Here is a 25,621-nt window from a genome sequence, read left to right as displayed (position 1 = left end):
ACCACACGCACAGTGGATTACTAGTAACACGCAGGACTGTATGAAATATAGTTCTTAACTAAAAGAGAAAAAGAATGAAGGTTAATTGCCGGTAAGTCATAGTAAGCGGACATTGAGATGATTACCTTGCAAACAGCAATGCATGATAAAAATAACTGACTTTTAGTCTTTTGATAGTATAAAAGCAGGACGGGCGTATGAATATTAACACTGGACAACTGTGATACCGACTGTAATGTAAACACAACGCATATGCAAGCACAGGTGATCTTACGTGAACAGCTGATTACAGGGTTACTTGGCAGTAGATGGATCTACCGCCCTGATGTACACCTGCTAGTGAAAAAACAGGGAATCTGAAACTCCAAAAGCAAGGTGAGAGATCACATATTATGATCTTTGTTCACACGTCTGCTACGCACTGTAACAAACAAATACTGGTCGAAATGGAAAGGACACGATTGATAACACGTTTCCTGTAGTAGGATCACAGTGGCCTAAACTGGCATGGTCGTGTGGCGCTGCCCCTGCTCCCTCCGCAGACTGCGTCTGTGTGGTATTGCACAAGCAACGCCCAATCCGCCAGCCTGGGGATAGTTCTTGTTTTTGTTCCGCTGGCGTTGGGTACGGGGTACCCGGCCCGGCTTGCTTGGTGTATGTCCCGGTTGAGCCAGGAGGCTTGTCTTGTCTTGCCGAAGATGCCCACAATCAATATGTTGATTATCATTGCACTAGGGATATAGACATGTGGGGTATGTTGACCTACTCGTACTGATCTGCTATATAGTGCTAATATACACTGAACATTTTTTTTTTTTTTTTTTTTTTTAGATGTCCACACATAACAATGAATGATTGATGGTTGATTATTTGCTGACCCTTGACATATCAAATGTGTGAAGGGTTGCAGCAGCAACGCAGCAACTATTTCCTTTTGAATGCTGTTCCGGTCCAGTCCTTTTAATATGGTCCTTGGTAGGAAAGATGACCCCCCTATGTCCTGTGTTCTGCAAGTGACAAACTGGAACTGTTTGCTATAAACGAGAGCGTCGTCGGCAAGCATGGCAAGGGGGTAGGGGGTAGTGGGAACTTTGATTATTGGGTAGTGGGCAAGGTCTAGTAAAGAGCATGGAGAGCTGTGAGATCTTCTGTGGTGCTCCAGAGACTGCCAGACAAGCCAAGGATCTTGATTATAAGGATAATCTGGCTGGCACTTGATGTGTATCGGTACCACTGCTCATCATGCTTGGTACCTGTTCAGCGCAAAGCGAGCAGCAGGTCTCTTACATTGTACAGACTCTAGCTTAGCTGACACAGACTCCAATGCCTTGCGCTAGATGCTGCAGAGATCACAAAAATAGTAAGGACGTCATGCATCGCCTCTCTAAGAAAATCTGGATCAGAAACTAATTTAAGTGGCACTTTCTTGTTTTACTTACTTATTTTTGATGGCCTTACAATACAAATCAATGTGATGTAATGGCTCAGGTATTGGCCTGCTTATTAGGCCCCTTGAAAAAGTGAAAAACAAAACAATGAAACAAAAAAATCGAAAAAAAAAAACGAAAAATACATGTAAACACACACATGCAACAAAACGAAAGCAGAGCAAACTTGTCATAACAGGCCTTGCATAATCCTCATCTACAGATTCTGTTTTTGCATCTGTGAGCAAAGATGCCAACCATACTGCCACAATGAGGTTGAAAAGAAACAAAGAAATCAGCCATGTAGAATCCCCCAAGGAGGTAGAATATGATGCAAGAATTTTTACATCCTTGGCACTAATGCCCTTTTGTATCCATGTAGATAACTCGAATATAACTGAACCAAATTGCACCAAAGTCACAGCAAATAATTTTAATAGCTTATTTCCAAGCACTCACTTACATTTGAACCAAAGTGGTCATCAGGAAACGTCGATATTAATGTCAACTTTCGTGTCATTGCTCAAAACTACTCTGCTCAAGCGATTATGACGTACACTGCCTGTTCAATCTGAAAGTGAAGTTGTGAGCCATATGATATGTAACATGTCTTTCAGGTAACTTGCGGTTAAAATCTATACAAATAGATATGGCAAGTCGAATGAAGTCTGTCGAGATAGTAGTAGTACTGTATATGCCATAAATTTCGCGAGTCTAAATTTTCACGAATCGAGACTTCCCGACGATTTCGCGAGTGGTTAAATTCGCGATCGTGGAGTCCTGTACTGAACAGAGAATTGTGTATGCGTACGTCGCATTCATATCGTTATCAGAGTCAATATTTTCGCGTGTTTTTAATCTCGCGAATAGTAGCTGACTCGCGAAATTCACGAAAATAAAAACCTCGCGAAATATTCGGCATATACAGTATGCAGTTCTCAGAGTGCCCACAGTCACACACGCAGACAGATGGACAGAGGCTGACGCACGCGCACACACCGTATTCATTTCTCAACCAACTTCTTTCAACTTTCAAGTTTCAATAATCATTGGACATTAATTTTTAGCTCTTTTGATGACTTCACTGGAAAGCTATGTCACATTACTGGTAAATGGTTTCAACCAATCTATTTGAAAAGTATTAGTTTCTTGTCCTTGCTTTAAAAAGAAAAGTAGGATAGGGGCACTTTTTCTTTTTTTTGTGTGTGTGTGTCTTTCTGGGATACAATCGATGTGATGGATTTAAAATTGGCCAATCCACTGCACAACGCTTTTCAGGTAGTCTAACTTCCATTCATTTTTAAGTACCGTATGATGTTTAGGCTGTGCATGTGTAAAATTTTATCTTTTTGTCATTAAAAAAAAAAACACGAACTTTTTTGATGCAGCAGCAAAATAACAAAATGTTGGCAGGGACAAGAAACTCATACTTTATTTCTTTCTTTCTTTTTTTTACCTGGTCTTTTATACAATGTAGGTGGATGACGTCTTAACATCCCTACTCTGTAAATGGGAGCAAAAAATATTTCTAACTTTATCAAACTTTGACACATTTTCAGACACCTAGGGAATAACAGGTAAATCACATCTATATGGAGCAAACCTCTAGACTGTGTAAGTTAATTTGGTATGAGGTACCATAATATAGGCTGTGAACAGAATAGTAATGTTGGCAATCTAACTGGAGAAACATTGATCAAATGTATGCAGAGAATTCTTTTCACCAATCTCCTTTGTCCAGTCCACAGTGAGGTATTTTTAGCTCACCTGAGCCGAGGGCTCAAGTGAGCTATTGCAATCTTTCCTCGTCTGGCACCGTCATGCGTTAACTTTTTACATTTTCATCTTCTTCTTAAAAACCTCATGATGAATTTTCACCAAACTTGGCAGGTAGCATCCCTAGGAAATAAGGATCTCAATTTCTTAAAATGGGCACTATGTCCCACCTGGGGGGGGGGGGGGGCAGTTAAAAATCTTCTTCTCTAGAACCAGAAGTGATAGAGCTAAGTTAATAACTATGAGTTAGTACATTAATGACTGTAGTTTCAAGTTTGTTCATGGCAGAGTTAGGGGTGCCCCTCTTGGTGCGGGGGGGAGGGGGGGGGGGTCCAAATGGGGGCCTGAATTGTGTATTTTCATCTTCTTCTTACTTTCATGTGCCTGTCATGTGTGAAACAAAACTGTCTTTTAGATTAGATCTTATAGGATGCTGTGAGTAGAATTGTCCAAACTTCTATTATCTTGAATCCTCTTTGTGTGTCCAGCAGCCTGGAATCATCTATGTCTACACAATGTCAGTGTGGCTGCATGCTCGTGGGTAAATGTGGTGGTCCCATATTCTCTTGTTCATATTTCAGTGGACACTTTCAAGATATCTCATGCTGTTATGATGTCATGATTGAAAAGAAGTAAAAGAATACAATGTATGGTCATGCTTCTCTGTGATCATGCACGACAGTGACAACTAGAGGGGCTGTCAAAGGCGGCAGACCCACGCCTTAGCAGCGCTACAGAGTCAGGGTAAGCATACTGTGCATTCGGTCACCTACCAGAATTCGGTCACTTACCAGTATCACTTATCACCAGCCAGTGAGTTCTACCAAAGATCGTACACTTCAGTGTGTGATCTTTGGTTTTATAGTCACATCACATGCGAATCACATCATTCCACATACTGGAACACTCATTCACAACAGGAAAGTCCTTAGTCTCCTCCAAAAATCCATCGAAAAACCCAAATTCCACCGTCAAAAGTGCAGAATCGGAACTTTTCCAAGTGCGCGCGAATGAAGTCCAGTTTCAAGAGTAGGGTCTACGGGTCGCCGAAAAAGCGCTAGAAATACGCTGTTTTCTTACGGGATATTTTGCTTATAGCAAGCCGAGAGTGTGATGGTATCAAAGGTCGTATGAGTGTACAATCTTTGATGGTATCCACAAAAGCGCAAAAGAAAAACAAAATTTACGTACCCCCTGGGCAATTACCCCTACGGCAATTATTCAATGCAAGGGTTGAATGCAAATGTCTACTGCACCAGTATTCGGTCACACAAAGAGCGCCGCAACGTCCCCGATGCAATTTTGCGCCAACAGGGAAGAGCGCGATGCATTTTCAGCGGCCTTGAACACGCATTGACATTGATTGCGCATATCGTGCAGTGTGACTGGGACCGAGCAAAATTTTTCCATGATTGAGGAATGCTCCTCCAACGAAAAAAAGAATCAATATTAATTTGAAAAATCACCAAATACGGGCCAGTTTGTGATGACGGAGAGCAAACTTTCATAAATCCAGAAGGACATAGTCCCTCAAATAAACGTAAATTTCGTAATTCTTAGGAACATTTCAGCAGCAAAGTCGGATCGTTTGGGAGTTATGTTTTTGTATGGTAGCGGAAAATCACAAAGTAAGAAACTGGAAATGTTTGGAATGGTCACTATACCATGGGGTCAAAACTTCAAGGTCACACAGAATTTGCAAGGGTCAACTGATTATTACCAAAATCTAATTGATTCTTTCCTGTCATTATCTTAACATTCCCTGAACATTTTGTGCAAATCCGTTTACCTGTTCTCTTGTTATTTTGTAAACTGGTAAACAAACAAACATACGGAACCCTTTACATAACCCCCTGCTGATTTTCATCGGCTTGGGTAAATATCTTGAGAGTTTAAGTTTCAGCCACAACTAAGAAAAAAACTTAGCTAGTAGCAACAACTAAGAAAAAAACTTAGCTAGGTATGATTCATTATTACATGATAGAGCTGGCAATGGTGTACTGATTCCTAATTGTTTATCAAGAATCAAGAATTTGTATCACTGGTTCTGTGGTGAGACTGAAATGCTGTAGTATTAATACTATTATTTCCCTGACGTAATACTGGCATGATTGGAACTTTTCAGTAATGCATCACTCAACATGGCGTCATGACATTCAGTAATGTTCCCCTTTTTATATCTATATATCTATCTATCTATCTATCTATTCAGTTCAATTCATGCTTTATTTCATTTTTCGAAAAGAACATAAACATTTCACTTTCTTTGGTAACAGAGAATAAGGTTGCATAGTCAAAACAAAGTAAATTGAGAAAAATATAATCGAGGAACCTTGGAATAAGAAATACGTTGTAATGAAAATTGACTGAAGTGATAAAGACGACATATCTATCTATCTATCTATCTTTCTATCTATATATCTATATATTTATGTTGTTCATATATGATTTTTTTTTTCGTCATTTTGACAGAAAAACTGAGGGGAGTGCCACCATGCCAAAGTGTACTACCATCGATTACTTAAGCCAGCTGTGTATCAACCACATCACGGCCAACATTGACTTCTGGACCAGGGACTATGAGAAGAACATCCTGGACAAGGGCCGATATAGACTCATGCTAGGACCATTTGACGACCTACCCAGTAAGTGCCATGTCTGGAACTTCTCTGTCCACTTGATACCAGTCTTTTATCCATTATTGTCACACTTCATCTTGAGTTTGCAATTCATTGCTCCGATTGATGTTAGAAATTATGAAGATGTGCTGTAAAACAGTTTTTTCCATTGAAGTTGGTGGTGATTCAAAAATTGTGAAAGTCATCCAGCACTGAGGAAATCTCTCTCAATGTCATCTCCTGTTTGCATTTGCATGAACTTATTAATTAAGGAGAGGTTGGGGGGAGGGGGGGGGGGAGGGTCAAGAAGGAAAGGAAGAAAAGGTGTACTACGTTATTCATTCCAGTGTTACATTTAGGAGAAAATCACAGTGATAATGCCAGACTTTCATCTCTGGCTCCTGTAACCTCCTTCCCATAACTTTACAATTTTTTCCCCTGACCATCAACATAATGATAATAATGATAATAATGACAAAAATAATGATAATAGTAATAATAATAATAATAATAATAATAATAATAATAATAATGGTTTAATTTCCCACAGTAACTATCCATCCGATCAATGTGCGCTAAGCACTTTACAAACAATTATCACACCAATCACTGTGATGAAAATTCCACCAACATTTGACTCATTAATTACTTACATAATTTTGTGAAGAAAATGCAAAATAGGAGAAATGCTGTGCAGTATGATTTGATGTGCATGGTTAAAAAAAATAGTATTAGTAGTTGTTTGTGATGACCCACCCAATCCAGAATAGATGGGACTTGTGCAATCATTCATCCAAAACAGTTCATGGTATAGGCATACTTTTCTCTCATATTACTAGGTCCTTTTCAAACTTCAATTAGAGCTTGGAAGTCTGTTGCATTTGTCTCTCCACATGGTACAAGATAATCTTCCCATTTTCTCTCCACAGGCCCATCTTTGGCCCACGCTTTACTTGCCAGACTGATCGACAAGCGCAAGCTCACTCGACCGGCTCTTCACCTCCTCATCAATGGGGGCGCCCTTCAGCACCTGGACTTCAGTGAATGCACCAAGCTTGTGACAGATGAAATTGTGTACATGATTGCATCCAGGTGCAAGGTGTGTTCCTTCTTGTGATCAAACGAATGAGATTCTTTTAACCTGTTGAAGGAAACTTAAAGGAAACCCAAACCCAAAGAGAAATGTAGATTGAGTGGAAGCAGCAACAGTAGTAGAACACATCAAAGTGAAAGTTTGAGGAAAATCGGGCAGTCGATGCAAAAGTTATGAATTTTTAAAGTTTTGGTAATGGAACCGCTGGATGAAGAGACTACTAGAGTTTATGTCATCATGTGCGGACAACAATATAAAGAAAGTAGAAAGGGAATTCCACAAAGATTCCTTTTTCATGGAAATTACACATACCATCAACTTGATACTGACATATGTTAATAATAATAATAATAATAAGGTCTTATTTACCCAGGGTGGCCTCTTCAGTGTTACCACTGCTCTACCAGAGGGCCCTGCCATTATTATTACCCCAGCGTTGCCAGGTACCCATTTATAAACCTGGGTCGAGAGGGACATGGTGGGTAAAACATTTTGTCCAAGGACGTAAGCGCTGGGCGGGATTTGAACTCGGGTCCTGCGATCGGGAGTCGGGAGTCTTATCCACTATGCCACAGCGCCCCCACATTAAGGGTGGCAACTATTCCCCCTGCTTTTGAAAGCGGTTAGTCAAGTGCTCTTTCATTATGCTAGAAAAGTGAATTTTGTGGAATTCCCTTTATACAATGTATTTTCTTTATAATGTTGTCCACACATGACATCATAACTTCTAGTAGTCTCCTCATCCAGTGGTTTCAACACCAACAAAAAAATCACAACTTTTGCATCGATTGTCCGATTTTTCTCAAACTTTCACTGATGTGTTTTACTAATGTTGCTACTTTCACTCAATCCACATTTCTCTTTGGGTTTGGGTTTCTTTTATGAACGGGCTGATTTTTCTACAACACCCATTTCCCAAAGCCACTTGCCTGAGTATACTTGGGATTCATCCTCCTCAATGGGTTAAGTAACTGATGTGACATCATTGTGACTTTAATCCCAGCTCCCCTTTTTATCTACTGCAAACATAAAATAAGGTATCATATCCAGAATTCTCACTATGCTGTCACTTTTAAACTACCCTTGGAAATATCTGTTTAACCCTTGATACTCAAATGAGTCTAATGCGCACAAATTTCACACGCATACTTATGAAGAGGAAATTGATGTTGCACACAAGGTGTGAGAGAGGTCTATCATTCATTGAGTATAATCAATGGATTTAATGAATGAATAGCAAGCACTGCCTGTTTCCCTTTCACTATATTTTTCTTCACTATAGAGTTTACTGAGGTGTTACTTTTCCCTCAAAGTAAAGTACATTGAAGCAGTATCGGTAGCAAGAGATGTCATTTACTACAAGGAGCCATTAGCTTCACAGAGCTTGAGCAATATGTATACCACTGTTTTGTCAAGAGATAATACATGCTCATTTTTACAAAAAAAAAGTTAATGTGAATGAGATACGCATGCTGCTGCTATTTAATGAAGCATTATTTGCTGCCACATCAAAATACTGTAAAGATTCATCTGTCTCAGAATTGAAGAATAATCATTTCAATTCAATTTTCAATTTCAATTTCAATTTCATACTTACCAACTAATAAGATTTTATCAGATTCAGTAAGATTTTTTACATTGAAAACAGCAAATTAAGATTTTCTTTCAGAGAAATAAGATTTTAAAAAAATATTTAGATATACCTTTCATGTGTATTTTCTGAAGATTTGACTGAAAGTAAGATTTTTAACTTCAGTTTGCATATAAAATAAGATTTTTGCAATCCACGAGTAAGATATTTCATCTTGAAATGTTGGCAGCTATGCAATTTATGTTCATATTTCTCAATGAAAAAATACATCAAATATAACAATATTAAATTATACATGATACCCAGCTAGGAGGCATAATATTACAAAATGAAATACATGATATCCAGCTAGGAGACATACACAGAATATTGCAAACATATAGAACATAGTGGTTGATCTATGAAAGTTGGAATCTGAGAATGAATGCTAAAGAAATATGATGGGACCTATGCTACTATATAAAGAATAATTATGTACTGGTAAGTGTAAAGTTAGTGTAAGTGTAAGTGTATTTTCAGAAAGTGAGCCACTTGTTTACACACAGATGGTTATTTCCAAGGAAGAACTTTCATCCATTTGTTACACAGATAGTGGATGCCTTTGTTGTTACATTTGAAAATACCACAACTTATGGTATGTGATTTACCCTGAACTCCAATCCCACAGAAAAAAAAAGAAAAGAAAAAGAGTGCTGAATAGCCCGGTACATCTAAAGAATCATTCAGGATTTAGAGATATCAACAAAAGAAATACGTGGTCTGCTAGAATGCAAGGTGCCATTAAAAACACATTCTCTTTTGACACTATCTACTTGTAGCATGAACATCCTTTTGGAATGGCATTTTCTCCAACCAGACAATGCTGAAATGCAACATTTTGCTTGCCTGTCACAGAAAATCAAGTCCCTGAACCTGCGTGGGTGCCGTCGCGTGACGACGTCAGCTTTGGAGGTCCTAGCGAACAACCTGCCCTTTGCTGTCAAGCTGGATTTCTCCAAGACAAAGATCAGTAGTCTGGCTGTCCAGGCCCTCTTTCGTCTATGTAGTGACCTGCAAGAGTTAAGCCTTCAGCACTGTCAGGTTTGTAGCAGTGGCTGCCTGAGATACGGTAGTGAATATGGTTTTTGTTAGCTCACCTGAGCCGAAGGCTCAAGTAAGCTATTGCGATCGCTCTTTGTGCGGTGTCCAGTGTCCGGTGTGTCGTACATAAACTTTTTACATTTTCATCTTCTTCTTGAAAGCCCCACTACCAATTTTCACCACACTTGGCAGGCAGCATCTCCAGGGGTATAGGATCGCAATTTGTACAAATGGGCATCATGCCCCACCTGGGGGCCCCAGATGGCCCAAACCCCCTGAAATTAAGGTCCAAATGGGGACTTAAATTGTACATGTTCATATTCTTGAAAACCCCTTGATGAATTTTAATTTAACTTGGCAGGTAGCATGCCTAGGGGGTTGGGATCTCAATTTGTTCAACTGGGCACTATGCTTCCTTTGGGGCCCTAGGGGACCCACCCCACCCCCTAAAAAAAGGGAATATTTACAAATCTTCTTCTCTAGAACCAGGAGTGATAAAGCGAAGTTAATACCATACATTGATGGCTGTAGTTCCAAGTTTGTTCATTGCAGATCTAGGGGTGCCCAAGGGGGGAGGGATCCAAATGCAGGCCTAAATTGTACATTTTCATCTTCTTCTTGAAAACAACACAATGGATTTCCACTAAACTTGGCAAGTAGCATTCCAAGGGGGATAGGATCTCGATGTGTTCGAATGGGCACCATGCTCCCCTCCTCACCTCCTAAATTAAGGAATATTCAATAATACTTTTCTCTCGAATCAGAAGTGATAGAGCTTTAAGTCTTATATTTTTCAAACTGCAAAGCCCAACTTTGCCAAGTACATTGTACTTGGCAGGGATTTTTACCAGTGTGATGGAATATATGCAAATGAACACCATACCCCCAGCTCTCAAAGCTGCTCCCCGCCCCAAGTTTCCAATTTTCTCAGGTAAGAGTCTGCAAGAATGCATGGAAGGTGAACTTGCGATACTCAGGTGAACGCAAGACCCCCGGGTCTCTTGTAACCTTCCATGTGATCCCTATTTATATTGTTCATGGAGCCTAAATCAGGGAAATGCCAAGCTGTTTCAAGTGACAGTATCTCTGCCCCCCCACAGAAGAAAGCAGTAACTGCATAGCTGCTGAGCTGAGATAAATGCGATTTTGTGTTTTTTGCAGATTCTTTAAAAACACAGAAACATTCAAAAATAATTTTGTGGTATGATTATGCACCATACCTAGTTGTCTAACAATACCTAGGAAAAAATTATGTTTCTGTTATTTTTTAAATGTTATTTAGGAAAATGCAGTTACTGCGGTGGCTCACCCTTGATTCTGGGTAGTTTCCCCACGGAAAAAAGCAGTAACTGCAGACGGCCAGGAGTCTGCTGTTTTCCCCATGGAAAAAAGCAGTAACTGCACATGTCACATGACCATAGGAGGAGAATTGTTACCACCACCAGGTTATAAAGTTCGTCTACTTTCTGGTTAGTCTAGATCTATAAGAGGACCTAACGCTAGACCTAGACTAGGTCTTGTCGATTGAATGGCATTCTGTGTAAAAATAAGGTACATGTAGGCCTACCCTAATTGAACTTAGGAGTGCCCGGCCTGGCCCCTGACACATGACCCTGGACTAGACAATAAAGTCAAGTCTCTTCGCCTTAGATCCTAGTCGAACTCTGACGTTACACTTAAGCTAGACTACAGATCTATGCCCAATGTTAGTGCTAGACCTAGATCTATTACGTTAGATTAGGCCTAGGGCCTACTGACATTTTGTCTAACACTAAACAGTTAACAATAGATTAGACTCTAGATCTACTCTGTAACGTTAGATCTGGTAGACCTAACTTTAGGGCCTACATCTAACGTTAGACTAACGTTAGTGTATTAATACTAGTGCTCATCTCCCTTCAATATATTTTCAGCTCACCTAGATTTTCTGGTTCTGGCCAAAGCCATGGCTACCATGACTTTTCCTCTGCAATTCATGATAGATTTACAGGCATGCCTGGACCGCAGAAACTGTGTGACAGCATGGTTAGCACTGGCATGATCAACAGACCTGCAATACTGTGCAAGTGATGACTGTGATGTGATGCAATGTTTAGCTAGTGTGGCTGCAGAATTTATGCGCATGCAGCTAGCTGCACGCGTATTCTGCACTCTGAGCGCGCCGAGTCTGCCAGGTTTGCTAGTCTCCAGAAAGAAGCTTTTTCTACAACTTGTCATAATGATGATTCCCTGCGGGCAGAGTCAAGTTACTGGTGAAACAATCTTTTTATATCTACTCCCCTAAATTATGGAAGAAACTGCTGTTTACATTGTTTTAAAAAAATTAGTAGAAAAAATAAATGGTATTAGGGAAAAAATATACAGGAAGGACTCTACAGAGTCTGAATGATTAGACTAAAGTGTTAGTTACTGCTTTCTTCCGTGGGCTTTGTTAGTTACTGCTTTTTTCCGTGGGGAAACTTGCAAAGTTGAATCAACTGGATGCAGTTACTGCTTTTTGCAAAAGTGAAAAATTGCATTTTTGGTCACTTTCATTTTTTTTTTTTTTGCAAAACTGACCTATTAAAGGGACTGTACAGTACTGGTTGAGGTAGGGATTCATGTTTTGAACATTCCTAACTGAGATAATGAAAAGCCTCTTATGAAATATGAAAGAGCATGTAATTTTAAGAAGGATTCAATGTTTATTTGATGAAAATTGGTTTTCAAATGGCTGAGATATCCAAAAAAGTGCTAATAATAAAAGGCGACATGCCCCAACTTTATTACTATCTCTTTGTTTCACCTTGTTTTTTGATATCTCAGCCATTTCAAAACCGATTTTCATCGAATAAACTTTTGATACCGCTTAGAACCGCATGCGCTTTGACATCTCATAGAGTGGTTTCTGAATATCTCACAAAACGTTAAAAGCTAAATCTTCACCTCGACCAGAACTGTACACACCCTTTAACATTGGAGAGCATTGGGTAAACTATTCATTTTTGCAAAAAAGTAAACATCCATAAAAATGTCAGTTACTGCTTTTTTCCGTGGGGGGGGGGGGGGGGCAGCTCTATGAATAGGATGGATGGATCATTATTAAAGTAGAGCTTTAGCAAACACTTCATGTAAAATTCTTGTCAAGTTACACAATTTCCCATTTTCTGCATCCAAGAGTCTTAGGGTTACAAACAGAAGTTGCATTGGTGGATAGTTGTGTACTGTAAATTCAATGTATGACAACTGGCATGTGGTTACAGCTGTAATGACACGAGGGCTGAGGGTACATTTAGTATCTCTTTCCAAATCGTTGACCCGTAAATCATGACCACGGATCACCAATGTTTTTGAGTAGGTTGCCTGGAGGCAGTTTTCTGAGGTGCCGCGTTTGGTGCGTTAACATTGCAGTATGTCCTTCACAGTTGTATCAAACATCATAGATTAATCAGTTGAGGACGAGCTATGAGTTTACTCGGGCAAGTGTCTGTGGGAAATGGGTGTTGTATCAAAATCAGCCCATCCTCAACGAGTTAAGCTATCTTTGAATAAGACTTGCAGTGTTGGAGACCAATAGTGCAGAGCAACATTTTTCCATTTCTCTGCTTAAAAGGTGGATTTTTACACCAATCTGACACTCTGGACTGTCTAATAAATTAATGTATAAACTTGTTTGTCTTGACAGAATCACTATGTGACATATGCTCTATACATTCTATATATTTATGGATGGATAAATCATTTTTGATGTGTGAATACAAAAAAAACATGTATGCATATATAAGGGCTCAACACTTTTTTTTTTTCTCTGGTGGCCCATTCAGGCCAATCAAATCATTAGATTGTATACAGTGTGTATGTTGGTGGCCCGGAGAAAAAAATGTAGAGGTGCTAAATGAAAAGAAACAAAGCAATCTATTTTGAATCTCAGTTGATAAAAAGATCAGCAAAAGATAAGATTTTTAAAATTTTGATGGCCCAACACCAATTCTTAGTGGCCTTGGGCCATCAGGCCACTGCCAATGTTGAGCCTTGCATATTATGTCATCATGTGTTATCTTTGCAGGTGTGTGACAATGATGTTGGGATTCTGTGCAACCTGGCCATGCAGCACCAAAGATTCCAGCTGCGCAAGCTGGACCTCTACTCCTCCATGGTGACAGAGACTGGCATCCGGGCCTTACTGAGGAGCAACCCGCAGCTCTGCGAGCTCCACAACTCTAACCTCATCTCAAGCATCATTGCCGAGTCGCCAATCACCGAGGAGTACGCCGCCCAGTACCTCCGCTCCTTCTCGCAGTCAGAAGGACCAGGGAGGGACTGTGTGGACCGGGAGAGAGGCCAGAATGGACTGAGGCTGCTGGAGTGCAGCGATTTCACCACCCTGTCGGACAGTCACCTCAAACTCATCTCGTTCCTGTGCCCGCAGCTCATCTCACTGGATCTGAGGTTCGCCCGCGGGTTCTCCTCCAGAGGAGTCTCGGATCTCGCAGGCCTGGAGCACCTGCGGGAGCTGAAACTTGCCAGCTCCGGGGAGCTGACGGTGCTCGGGGTGTGGAAGTACCTCGAGAAGCGGGGCGCTCAGCTCGAGGCGCTCTCACTGGAGGACTTCGATGGACTGGATCTGTTGCGCATCGGTGTCCTGTGTCCCAACCTGCGCAGGCTTCTCGTGTTCATGATGCTGGATGATATATGCTTCCACTCGGGTGACGAGACTCCACCCGGCCCACAGAGGCCCTTCCAACACCTTGAGGACATGGCTCTCTGGTGCACCAACACAAACACCACCCTCACAGAGGCTATGCTCAGCTACGTCTTCCCACGATGCTGCTCCCTGCGGACCCTGGAGGTCATACGCGTGGCGAGCTTCAACAACTCCATCATTGCAGAGGCCATGGCGAGCCATGGCTTCCGCGAGTTGCAGTCTTTGACGCTCCACGAGTGCAACGCCGTCACGAGCCAGGGCATCTCACAGCTGGTGTTAGACGGCCAGAATAGTCTGGAGGCTTTGACCCTCATGGACTGCTTTGCCATCAACAGGAGGGACTACGAGGGCTGGTGCAAAGTGGCGAGAAAACTGAACTACAATCTCACTATATCCTGGAAATGAGGCCAATCTCTTTTGGCAGCATGCTTTGGGTATTTTCAGATTGAGTTTTAGATTATTTCCTGATGAATGGCTGCATAATGTCTCAAATGTTTTCTCCAAACTGGGAAACAATGAAGTCCAGTCTAAAGATTAGAATTGTATCAAAAAGTTAGATACTGATACCTTGTCACAATTTTTCAAATTTGACAGTATATTCAAGTTTTATTAAAAATTGCATTTCTGAAATGTGAAAAATATTATGCATTTACCTCACACCTGCATTGCTTTATTTATCAAGAAATACATAAAGTCCATGTATATATAGAAGTGAGTTTTATCTGTGGTGTGTGTGTGTGTTGAGTGTTTTATTTATCTTCCTTACCTGATGTGTGTTGTTAGATAACGTCTGTTGGAAGTGTTAATCGAGTAGTCCCATGATTTTCACCATTTTCCAGCAACTGTGTAAGATCCAGAGTTTCACCTTGTGCCAGTCCTCGAGACATTTCGTAGAAAGGTAAAAGTGGTGTAGGGATGAGTCTTGTGAAGTTGTCCTGTAATTTTTCATAATTATGGAAAATCAGCTGAGTATGTAAATGTCTTAGCAACCAAGTGCCTTTTAATTTGCCTTATTCTTTTTTTTACTTAGATAGTATGCTGTCTGGGAACTTCCAGTAACAGAGTTAATAAAGACACTCGGTCTGTTTAAGATTGCGGTGGCTCAATTTCAGAAATTGTCAAACTTTGATGGCTACTAACCGTAGGATATTCAACTGCATTAGTGAAATATGCACTCCAGCATACACATAGTTGTGAGAACTATGCTATAACTATCAAGAGATCTGTGAACAAATATTGCCATTCTCGTAAAACAGCTACTAGACGGTGTAGTTTAACACTTTTGTCGCTTGCAAATATTGAAGCATTTAGCATTTATTTTGAACTGTATTTTTGTTTTTTAGCTTCACACTTCTACAATATCAGAGATTAAAAGCACAAAGGACGATGGAACTCAAATTTTTCAAACTGTAAAAAAAAAAAGTACCTTTGATGTAGATTGATATCAAATTCCATGTATAAAATTAGTGCGAATGCAAGTAATGATTTCAACAGAATCAGCATGTCATTGCTGAACAAAATCATACATACACGTAAAAGAAAAAAAAGTTGATTCAGACCTTGGTTGTGGACCATGACAAAATTGTGTAATTCTACTCATCGCAGATCATAGATATCATTAGTGTCTCATTTCCCGAATAGGAACGTTGTATCTTTGATTTTGATGTGGATGACATTTTAATTACACTTTATTATTCCCCCCCATGAGAAAGTATTTGTGGTGCCCAGCAGGCCCTTGGTATTGCTCGGTCCGTGTAAAATAACAGAACTGAACCTAAATTTGGAACGAAAAAGGTCCATTTCATCTAATTCTACCCCCCCCCCCAATAAAATTCTAGTTACGGGCCTGCCCAGCCCAGTATGTGTACTCAAAACAAGTGGCTGTGGGATGGAAGTCCACTGCCTGTATGTACATGTACCTGCCAGTTTCTATGCTGTGCATGTTGTGAAGCATTGCTATCAGCAGCCATTGCTACGTAAATACTGCTTACAGCAAACAATGGCTCCCCCCCCCCCCAAAAAAAAAAAAATAAAAAATAAAAAAAAAATGAAAAAAAAAATTATTGCATTGCAATTTGTCACTTCGTTGTAAGAATTGAGTACTTTCGGTCGCTTATTGATTCCTATTAAATGATTTCTGACACCAGATTAAGGTTGAATGAACTTTCTACCACGTCGTCATGTGCTTCTGGGTAAATGATAATACAGTAGTTTCAGTTTTGCCCAGGATGTTGATGTACGCTGTAGTATTACCTATACAATTTGAGCTCACCACCCCCAGTGAATATTTAGTGAAGTCCTGGTATAGTGACAGGAAACCACTACAAAAGCAAATAAAAGAAATGAAAACAGGTTTCATTTTCGTATTGCAGATGAGATAAAAAAAGATACATACAATGTACATCCGACATGTGCTTGTAAGGTTTAGCCAGAGTTTGCATAAAGTTACGAGATTGGAGTAATCAAATAACTTAAATATATTTATTGTGAGGGAGAAATACTCCAATTCTGTGTAGATAGTATGAACTTTGGTCCACTTAGTGGCTGTGAGAGTGTCTGATCTTGAGCATTTTTTTTTTTCAGTTTTGTCGAGGCCTATACCTGACTTATTGTATGTGGATTGTCATATTTCATGTATGCTCAGTCATTCTGTGCAAAGCTTTCGCAAGATCTTTTGCAGTGGACAGTGATTTTCCAAACCATTTTGAACCCTCAAGTTGCATGCCTAGCCATTATCTGAAGGAAAAAAAAATGAAAAATAGATTTCTTTGTACTAGTTGACAAAGGTCATATTTGATCCAAGGGAGCTGAATATTTGATGCATGGAAGTTGTTCAAGTTCACAATGCTTTGCCGTACCTAAAAAAGGTTACAAAGGTCAGGGATTCCACTTTTTCATTTCCTGTAGAAAATCAAAGTGAGTCACCATATATGTTCTGTTTCGCAGGCTTCTAGTCTACTACATGTAGGAGCTTTTAATACAAAAAAAAAAAGAAAAGAAAGACGGATGTTTTGCAAACTGGTCCTGGAAAGTCATGAGGAAGGGGTATGAACCATGATGAAGACTAACCAGAAGAGTATGGGAAGAAGCATTTGTTAAAATGGGCAATTCCAGCGTTACGGACATTACATTTAGAGAATTTTTTGTGATTTTGCGGGCCTTTGAAACAAACAAATTTGAAACAAACTTTGAAACAAATTTGAAACAAACTTTGAAACAAATGCAGAAGTGTTGCTGAATATGGAATAATGAGAGTCAAAGACTGTGTGTTTTTACAAAAATTATCAAAAATTTTGCCCTAAAATGGGTTTTTTGAAGAAAAGAATGCCTAAATGCAATTCAGTTTTATAAATATACCACTCAAATGAAAGAACTTGACAAGCTCTAGCATTTGATACTAAATTTGTCCCTGTAGCTCATATAGTTTTCAAATTATTGCAGATTTAGGATTTTTAAGAAAAGTAACATTTTTCGTGGAATTGCCCGTTTGTTGAAATACTAGTGTGTAAAGTTTGAATGCAAGATATTCTTCTTTCTTCCTGCTGGATTGTGGTTAAATGATCATTGTTTGTTGTGATTCAAGCCAAACAAAGTTCCCAGAAGAGCTCAAAATTCATCTCACACCATTTGGAATTTGCTTGCAGTGCATGTACATCGAAAAGCTCTACCAAGAATTGTGTCTGGCCGATGGGATTTGCCAGGATGATGAGTTGTTTTGGCATATTTTGAGATCAAAAGAGTAAAATAATTTTCAATTGAATGCATACGACTTTTATTTCTGAAACATACATGTATCCTCCCCATTCAGTAGCGAGTGGGTAGAATGTTACATGATGATCAACCATGCCCTAGCAATCGTATTTTTCAACAAGCTGCCTGCGAATCATTATAGCACGGAAGATCGACTGACCCTGCTTTTGTCAATTATCAGATATGCACGCAGCCCAGGGTTCTCAGACTGTAGTACTTCTGCCGAACCTGTTTAGTTGATATTTCACATTTTTTGTCTTTACCCAACTGAAATTGTGTTATCATAGTGTTATTTCACACATTTCTTATGTATATGTGTATATTTTTAACAAATATTGACAGTTGTGCAGGGATATGAAAACTATATGTTTTCCTGTTCATCAACAGCATTATATTTTTATTTCATATAAAAAATTATCACGATGTACATGTATGTGACTCAAAAGACAGATGTTATGAAGAAAGTGATAAGTCCTATCTTGCAGATTTCAGATTGCACCAAATTTCAACCACCATGCTATGATAAAATTTCAGTTGCCAATATCGTGTCAATTTTACCCTTTAAAAAGAGCAACAATTTTTGATGACTTTTACACTGATGTGAGTAAACGGTAGATTTGGCACAATTGATCAGTGTGGTATGCAGTCAAGCTGTAGCTGTCAGAAAGATTATGAACAACCTTGGGTGATTTCAATAAGTTTGTTTGACCCAGGACTACTTCTGTCAAATAAGAGCATCCGACAATGTACTGTGATTAAGGTTTTGCTGAGGTTCAGAAGATGTCTGTAGTGTGAAGTCTCTTAAGTTATGCAACTTTTAGGTGGACTATGCAGTGAGCATGTTTTAAAGAAATTTTAGCTGTAAGGTACGTCGGTGTACATGAGGGAAGAGGCTTACTACGTAATCAACATTTTGAGTTTTGAATTTTTAGTAGAAGTGTACCTCTTACTGTTTCTCGCACAAAGTACGGATTTAAACAGAACACAAGTGTATACTCACAATACTCAATAGATCTTATGCTATGTGCAATATGAAATTTGTTCTAAATGAATGGGTTTTTTTTAAAGCAAATCATGAATTCAGGTTATCTGCTCGTTGTTGCTTTTTGGGCTCTTTTATTTGTAAAAGTGATATTTGTAGTAAGATAAGAGTCTCCTTTTGCAGTGCAGTAGAGTGAGTTGTCTCCCTCTCATGAGACCTCATGTGATTCTTATACAGTAGTGTGCCCAGTGCAATTATCAGAGCATCATGTGCCGCAACATCTATTCAAAGGTTAAAGGTCAGTACGCTTGTATCTCAAGACAACTAGATTCCCAGTAAGTGTAAGAATTAGAAGTCATGGAGTGTATACTGTGTACGTTGTTTTGCATATTATTCAAGTCGGGGAGCAGCTTCAGAGTATTGAATTGTGATGGATATACGTGTAAGCTGCTATGCCAATCGCCGTGAACAGGGGCGATGTTTAAATTTTAGCCTCTTCCTTCAAAGTGGAGAGCACGGGTAGCAACAGTCATAATAATTGTTTCTAAGCCATTATGATACAATGAAACCAGTCAATAAACCACACTCAATGGAGGAGCCTACACCTTCCACCCAAAAGGATTTCCCGGGCAAGTGTTCTTTACGTGCATGTTTATTCAGGAAGTAAAATGCTATGCGAAGGAATACAAATTTAGTGGTCTTTACTCTCAGGTGGTCCCTAATACAGGTTTGACTGTCAGTGAAATCGTATGTTCCTTGTGCAGCCGGAAGGATGTCTCCTCTACATTGGACTCTGTGTTTACAGTTTTTACCTTCAGAGCTAGGCACAAAGCCGACATTTATCAGGCTCTTCTGGAAACAGTCTGAATGTATAACATAAACCTATCCCCTGCTAAGATGATATGCTTTTAAAATCTTAATCTTTGGTCAAGGCAATTCCTGCCTTGGGGAGGAAGCTGCTAGAGAAACAGATGCCAAAAAAAGAGGAAATATGGTTATGTTTTATGGCAGTATATTCCATATGGGATTGTACTACCTGAATGTCTTAAATCCAATCCCACATGTGCAATTCATTTGTTTATCTGCTTTTGTATTTAGCATGATGCAGGGACAGCAAAATATGGAATGGTTAGGCAAATGATTACAGATTTACATAAATCTCTTAGTATAGTAATGTTATGTCCCTTCGGTTTTAGGTTTTTGTGTTCGTTTTGTCAGTGGTTTGGTACAGCTTCATCAAATTTCGAAGCATCCACTATACAAATGACGCACAGGTCTGAGTGCGTCTGTCGGAATTGTGTGCATAAGGTAACTATGGAATGCTTAACCCACGAGGCGAAGCCTTGTGGGTTTAGGCTAAATTCCATAGTTACCGCATGCACACTATATTCCGACTGATGCACGAAAAGACATGTGCGTCATCTGATTTATAGAATGGGTAATTTTCTTGCCAAAAACCCATTTTTCTATCGTGTTACCCGATGATGACAAAATTACTGGATGCGTTTCCTTTTGGCTTGGCATAGACGAGAGCTCAAAAACCATGCATCAGTTTTTACTGGACGCATGGTTTCTCTTCAGAACCATGCATCAGTAAAAACTGATGCATGGCTGTTTTAGCCAATAGGCGTCTCGTACTGAGTGCGCGAACCTTTGTTACAAGTATGCATACTCTTGCTACAAGTGCGCGATAACATGTTTATCACTGTGACTCAGCGTGCGGCCAATAAAAATCAACACATAGCTCTCGACCAATGAGATCGCAGGATTCTCGCTACCCATTCTATAATGAGCAATACTACACACATGCATGCATGAAAGGAGAGAGAGACAACCATAGTCCTGGAGTAAAAGGGAGGAAGTGGATTGAAAATCTGTGGATTAGTTTAGTTCTGCCTTGGTATAATGGGTAATAAACTTCCATGTTACAAGCTACACATCTCTCCACTGCATACGTTACATCCCCACTACAAGCAAACAGACATTACTTCATGACATCAACAAATTATTCAGGGAATTTCTGACATATGATACCAAGAAAAATCTTCCTGTTGTGAGAGTTCCATCCTACAATAATTATGTGCTCCATGCCCAGTAGACGGGTTCTAAAATGTATTTGGATTTTACACTTGCTTTCTTTGCAAAAGTTGCCCTTAACAACCACAGAGCTTGCCGAAGGCTTGCCCTCCCTAGCAACAACGAAGTGAATTCCTGCCCATGGAACTTAATGGCAGGGAGCAGGTGAATGAAATACACCATTACTCAACTGTAGGAAAAGAAACACCCATACATTGTGATGAATTTCAGAAACTGTCTCTTCTATACAATTAGAATGTCAAAAAAAAACAAACAAAGAATTTGAGCTGTAATAATGAATAACGAATATATTCATATTATGTTTATGCATTTGTGTTGCAGGTTGCAGGGATCCAAATATTGATGTGGTGCTGAAGACTTCATCATTTTGCAAATGGACATTGCATGATGTGATATCAAGTAGTCCAGTATAGATACTAGTACATAGTACTGTATCTGCCAAGATGTTTGATGCGTGTCTATAAAGTACTGTTTGCAATTGTAGAGGTGATTTTATTTTTAACATTGAATTAATTACTTTCCTTTGATGCTGTTGAGCCAGATTGATCACGTGTGAATGTGTAATTAAACCAAACGCTGATACTACAAATGACTGTGATGCATTGCAATTTTTAAGGGGTTTCTTGTGTATTATGTGTGTTAAAATTGTAGCTACTAAAGTTTCATCATATACAGTAGGAATACAACCTGTTCAAACATTCTTAGTGGTATCTCACTTTCTCGGTTTTTCATCACAGTTTACCACTGTACCAAGAGGAACCTTGTTACCTTTTGAATCATGTTTCATCAGTTTTTTTTTCCTTCTTCTTTTTCTGTCACCATTTATTACCTGGTATTCATGACCTTCCCACTGAAAGTGTCACAAGCAGTACACATATATATTTATACCCCCGCCAAACGAAGTTTGAAGGGGGTATATAGGAATCAGCGGACGGTCGGGCGGTCGGTCCGTTGCAAATCTTGCGTTGCGAACTACTTCCTCAGTTTTCAACCGATTCCCATAAAACTTGGCACAGATGTGTGCCTTGGGTTGTAGATGTGCAAGACGTATTTTTTGACAGTACCCAAAAGTATGTTGCCATGGTAACGGCATATTATGGGCAAAAATGGGTACAAATCTTGCGTCGCGAACTCCTCCCACAGTTTTTGATCAATTTTTATGAAATTAGGTACAGATGTTCATCTGAATATGTTAATGTGCAAGACACATATTTCCGCAGTGGCAAAAAGTGCGTTGCCATGGTAACAGCATGTTATTGGTAAAATATAGGGCAAAATGCTTCATGGCAAAACTGCTTCATCAGTGTTCTTCCAATTCTCATGGAATTCATATTGAATGTTTGTCTTAGGATATAGGTCAGCATGACACATTTCTTGACAGTGACAAAAAGTATGTTGCCATGGTAACAGCTCACATATTATGAGCCAAAATGATGGAAAATTTTGTGTTGCAAACTACTTCCTCAGTTTTTGCCCAATTTCCATGAAACTTGGTACAGATGTGTGCCTTTGGTTGTAGATGTGCAAGACGCATTTTTTGACAGTACCCGAAAGTACGTTGCCATGGTAACGGCATATTAATGGCAGAAGATCAAGGAAAGATCTTGCAGATTTAACTACTTCCTCAGTTTTTTGACCAAAGCTTATGAAATGTGTCACACACCTTGATCTTGGTGGGAAGATGTGGAAGACATATTTTTCGGACGTGTCGGAAGCTGCGTTGCCATGGTAACGGCATATAAATGGCAGAAGATCAAGGAAAGATCTTGCGGATTGAACTACTTCCTCTGTATTCGACTGAAGCTCATGAAATGTGGCACACACATTGGTCTTGGTGGGAAGATGTGCAAGACATATTTTTTTGGACCTGTCGGAAGCTGCGTTGCCATGGTAACGGCATATTAATGGCGGAAGATCAAGGAAAGATCTTGTGGATTGAACTACTTCCTCAGTTTTTGACAAAAGCTTATGAAATGTGGCACACACAATAGTCTTGGTGGGAAGATGTGCAAGACATTTTTCGGACGTGTCGGAAGCTGCGTTGCCATGGTAACGGCATTTAAATGGCAGAAGATCAAGGAAAGATCATTCCTTGGGTAAGACTGTCGTCACGGGGCGGGGGTATTAATCACCTTCAGTGATATTTCTAGTTTCATGTTGCCACAAGCATTATGATTTCATGTTGCCATATTTGTGTCTTTCCAGCTCTGTCGATATGTTAAATAATTATTTTTCCAATATTTAGAGATGACGTTGTAAGAATTTGGAGCAAGGATGGCATCAGACTGGGCATTTCACAAATAAGAGTTGAGGAAAACATTTCCTGTGTATAAGGGCAGAGGGTCAAAGGTGAATGTTAGATTGTATATACATGTATTTCACTTCACACCATTCAAAGAATGCTGATGCTGTATCTGTGGAATGTGGCACAAAATCTGATTAATTTAGGCAGTGGTAAAAAAAATCTGTGTAGTCTGCTTGATGATGGAAGCTATTTCATCTTAAAGGTAGGGAATCCCATTTGCATGCCTTAAATGAAGAGTTGTATAAATACAGTGGTATGTTGAAGAGAGTATCATTTTAGAAACTCCCATAAAGTATTGAAAGTGGAATGTAACATTTAGTACATTTTTATTGACCGTTAGATTTTGAATTGAATTTTTTTCGGGGCTCACCGTAAATTCCAGTACATTACTAGGCTACCTTTGCAGACCCATGCACTGCATGTGTGTCCATCGTGTATATTTTGTGAAGAAAGTTCATCAAAACTTACAAACATTTCTATATACATTCTTGCCACACATATGTTATTACATCAGCTCTTATACTTTTAGATTTGTGTTTATAGATAAAAGATACAGAAGACTGCAACAAAAAGGCTTAAGTGTGGCTGACACACAGAACTACTGAGTAGTTGAGTCTTGTGCATTATTCAAATTGTAGATAACTGTTGACTTCCAAATTTCTCAGCAGTGGCCTAAACAAGTCCCCTGAGGTTCATATTTAATGTTTTGCTGCATTTTGGGAGGTCTGTAAAAGGTATCCCCTACCTTTAACTTGGCCACTTATCTGCATAGAGCACCTCATGGAAAGGTAACAATGACTACGAGAGTACGAAATTACAATTACATCCTGATGCAGCGCCAAACCACAAAAATGTGGTTTCTTCTTGAGTGATTGTTTGCGTGTAGATCTTTGGCAGAATGCAAGGAAGGGCATATCACATATGCTAACTTTGAAATCCACCAGCTGTTCTATATAACTATGAGGTGGATATATTTGACATGTAATAAATGTTTTAAAAAATGTGGAATGTAGCTGTGTTTGTTTAGGCCGAAATGACTGTAGATGTGGGCTAAAATGTGAGGTCAGGATATTGTTATTCGACTGTGTTTGCATTAAACATTAAGTCTTTTTTTTCTTATAGGCCTACCAGTTGAGGGATTAAAGGAGGAATTAGTCCTGAATACACTGTATAATATATGGAAACTGAGTTAAGGCAAGCAGCAGTGTTAGTAGAACACATTACCGAAAGTTTGAGAAAAATTGATGGACATTCCATTCATAATTTATTAATTTTTTGAAAGTTTTGGTGCAACCATTGCTAGATGAGAAGACTGCTACAGTTCATGACGTCACCTGTCTATGGAAAATGCTACAAAGAAAATGTAAAAAGAATTCAACAAAATTCATATCTTTTATGAGAACTATACCTTCCATCGACATGTTATATTACTAACAGTGTTAATTGCAATAATTCCCCCTTCTTCCTGAAAGAGCTGTGAAGTCAGTTGCTCTTTCATTAGGCTAGAAAAATGCTAATATGTTGAATTTTCTTTGTTTTCTTTATATTTTCCACACATGGTGCCACAAAGTGTTACTTCTCATCCAGGTACGGCGGCACTAATATGTAAAAAAAAAAAGAAGAAAAAAAGATCATAACATTGTGACGGATTGTCTGATTTTTCTCAAATTGTCGCAGATGTGTTTTACTATCACTTGCTGCAAGTGGAAGGAGGAGGAGAAGGAGAACAAGTTGAAGTTGAATGAGGAAGAGGAAAAGGAAAAGAAAATGTTGAAGAAGATTGATTGAGGAAGAGAAGAAAAAGAAGAGAGAGAAATCCTGCCTTTCTTTTTGAATGGCACAGTATGTCAGAGTGATGCCATCTGCTGGCTGTATTGCTGGTCGCCTGGGGGTAAACCACATGCGTGGGGACAGCATGCATCCAGATCTCTTGCCAGTTTTCTGGTGTTTCATAGAGTAGGAAACCCCCCTGCTCTCAGTGAGAAATGAATCAAGGATCTGTGACATGCATGATTTGTGTCTATTCTCACACATGGGACTTACATTTTGTATGTGTCCTTATCCCAGCTAGGAACCTAGAGTGTTGGATTTTTGCCTCTGCCTATAGAGGGGGCAGCATGCTAGGGTTCAGCTCCATTCACTGGGAGTTGAACCTGAGCCAACTGACTGTGAGCCAGATGTGCTACACATTAGCCTTTCTCAAGGACCTTCGTGCTGT

General features: G+C 39.4%; 1 protein-coding gene across 1 annotated transcript; it reads left to right on the top strand.

The window, feature by feature from the left end:
- The first annotated feature begins 286 nt into the window (after positions 1-286).
- On the top strand, positions 287-16,846 carry LOC140242183 (uncharacterized). The gene is made up of 5 exons (XM_072321947.1): positions 287-375; positions 5,676-5,848; positions 6,751-6,920; positions 9,400-9,585; positions 13,631-16,846. Exons 2-5 carry the CDS (start codon positions 5,698-5,700, stop codon positions 14,672-14,674), a joined length of 1,551 nt encoding a protein of 516 aa, XP_072178048.1. The 5' UTR covers positions 287-375; positions 5,676-5,697; the 3' UTR covers positions 14,675-16,846.
- Positions 16,847-25,621: the final 8,775 nt, after the last annotated feature.

This window comes from Diadema setosum, chromosome 18 (genome assembly GCF_964275005.1).
Source record: "Diadema setosum chromosome 18, eeDiaSeto1, whole genome shotgun sequence".
NCBI lineage: Eukaryota > Metazoa > Echinodermata > Echinoidea > Diadematoida > Diadematidae > Diadema > Diadema setosum.
The sequence above is the reverse complement of the archived record's forward strand: the minus strand, read 5'-3'. Positions and strand labels throughout refer to the sequence as shown.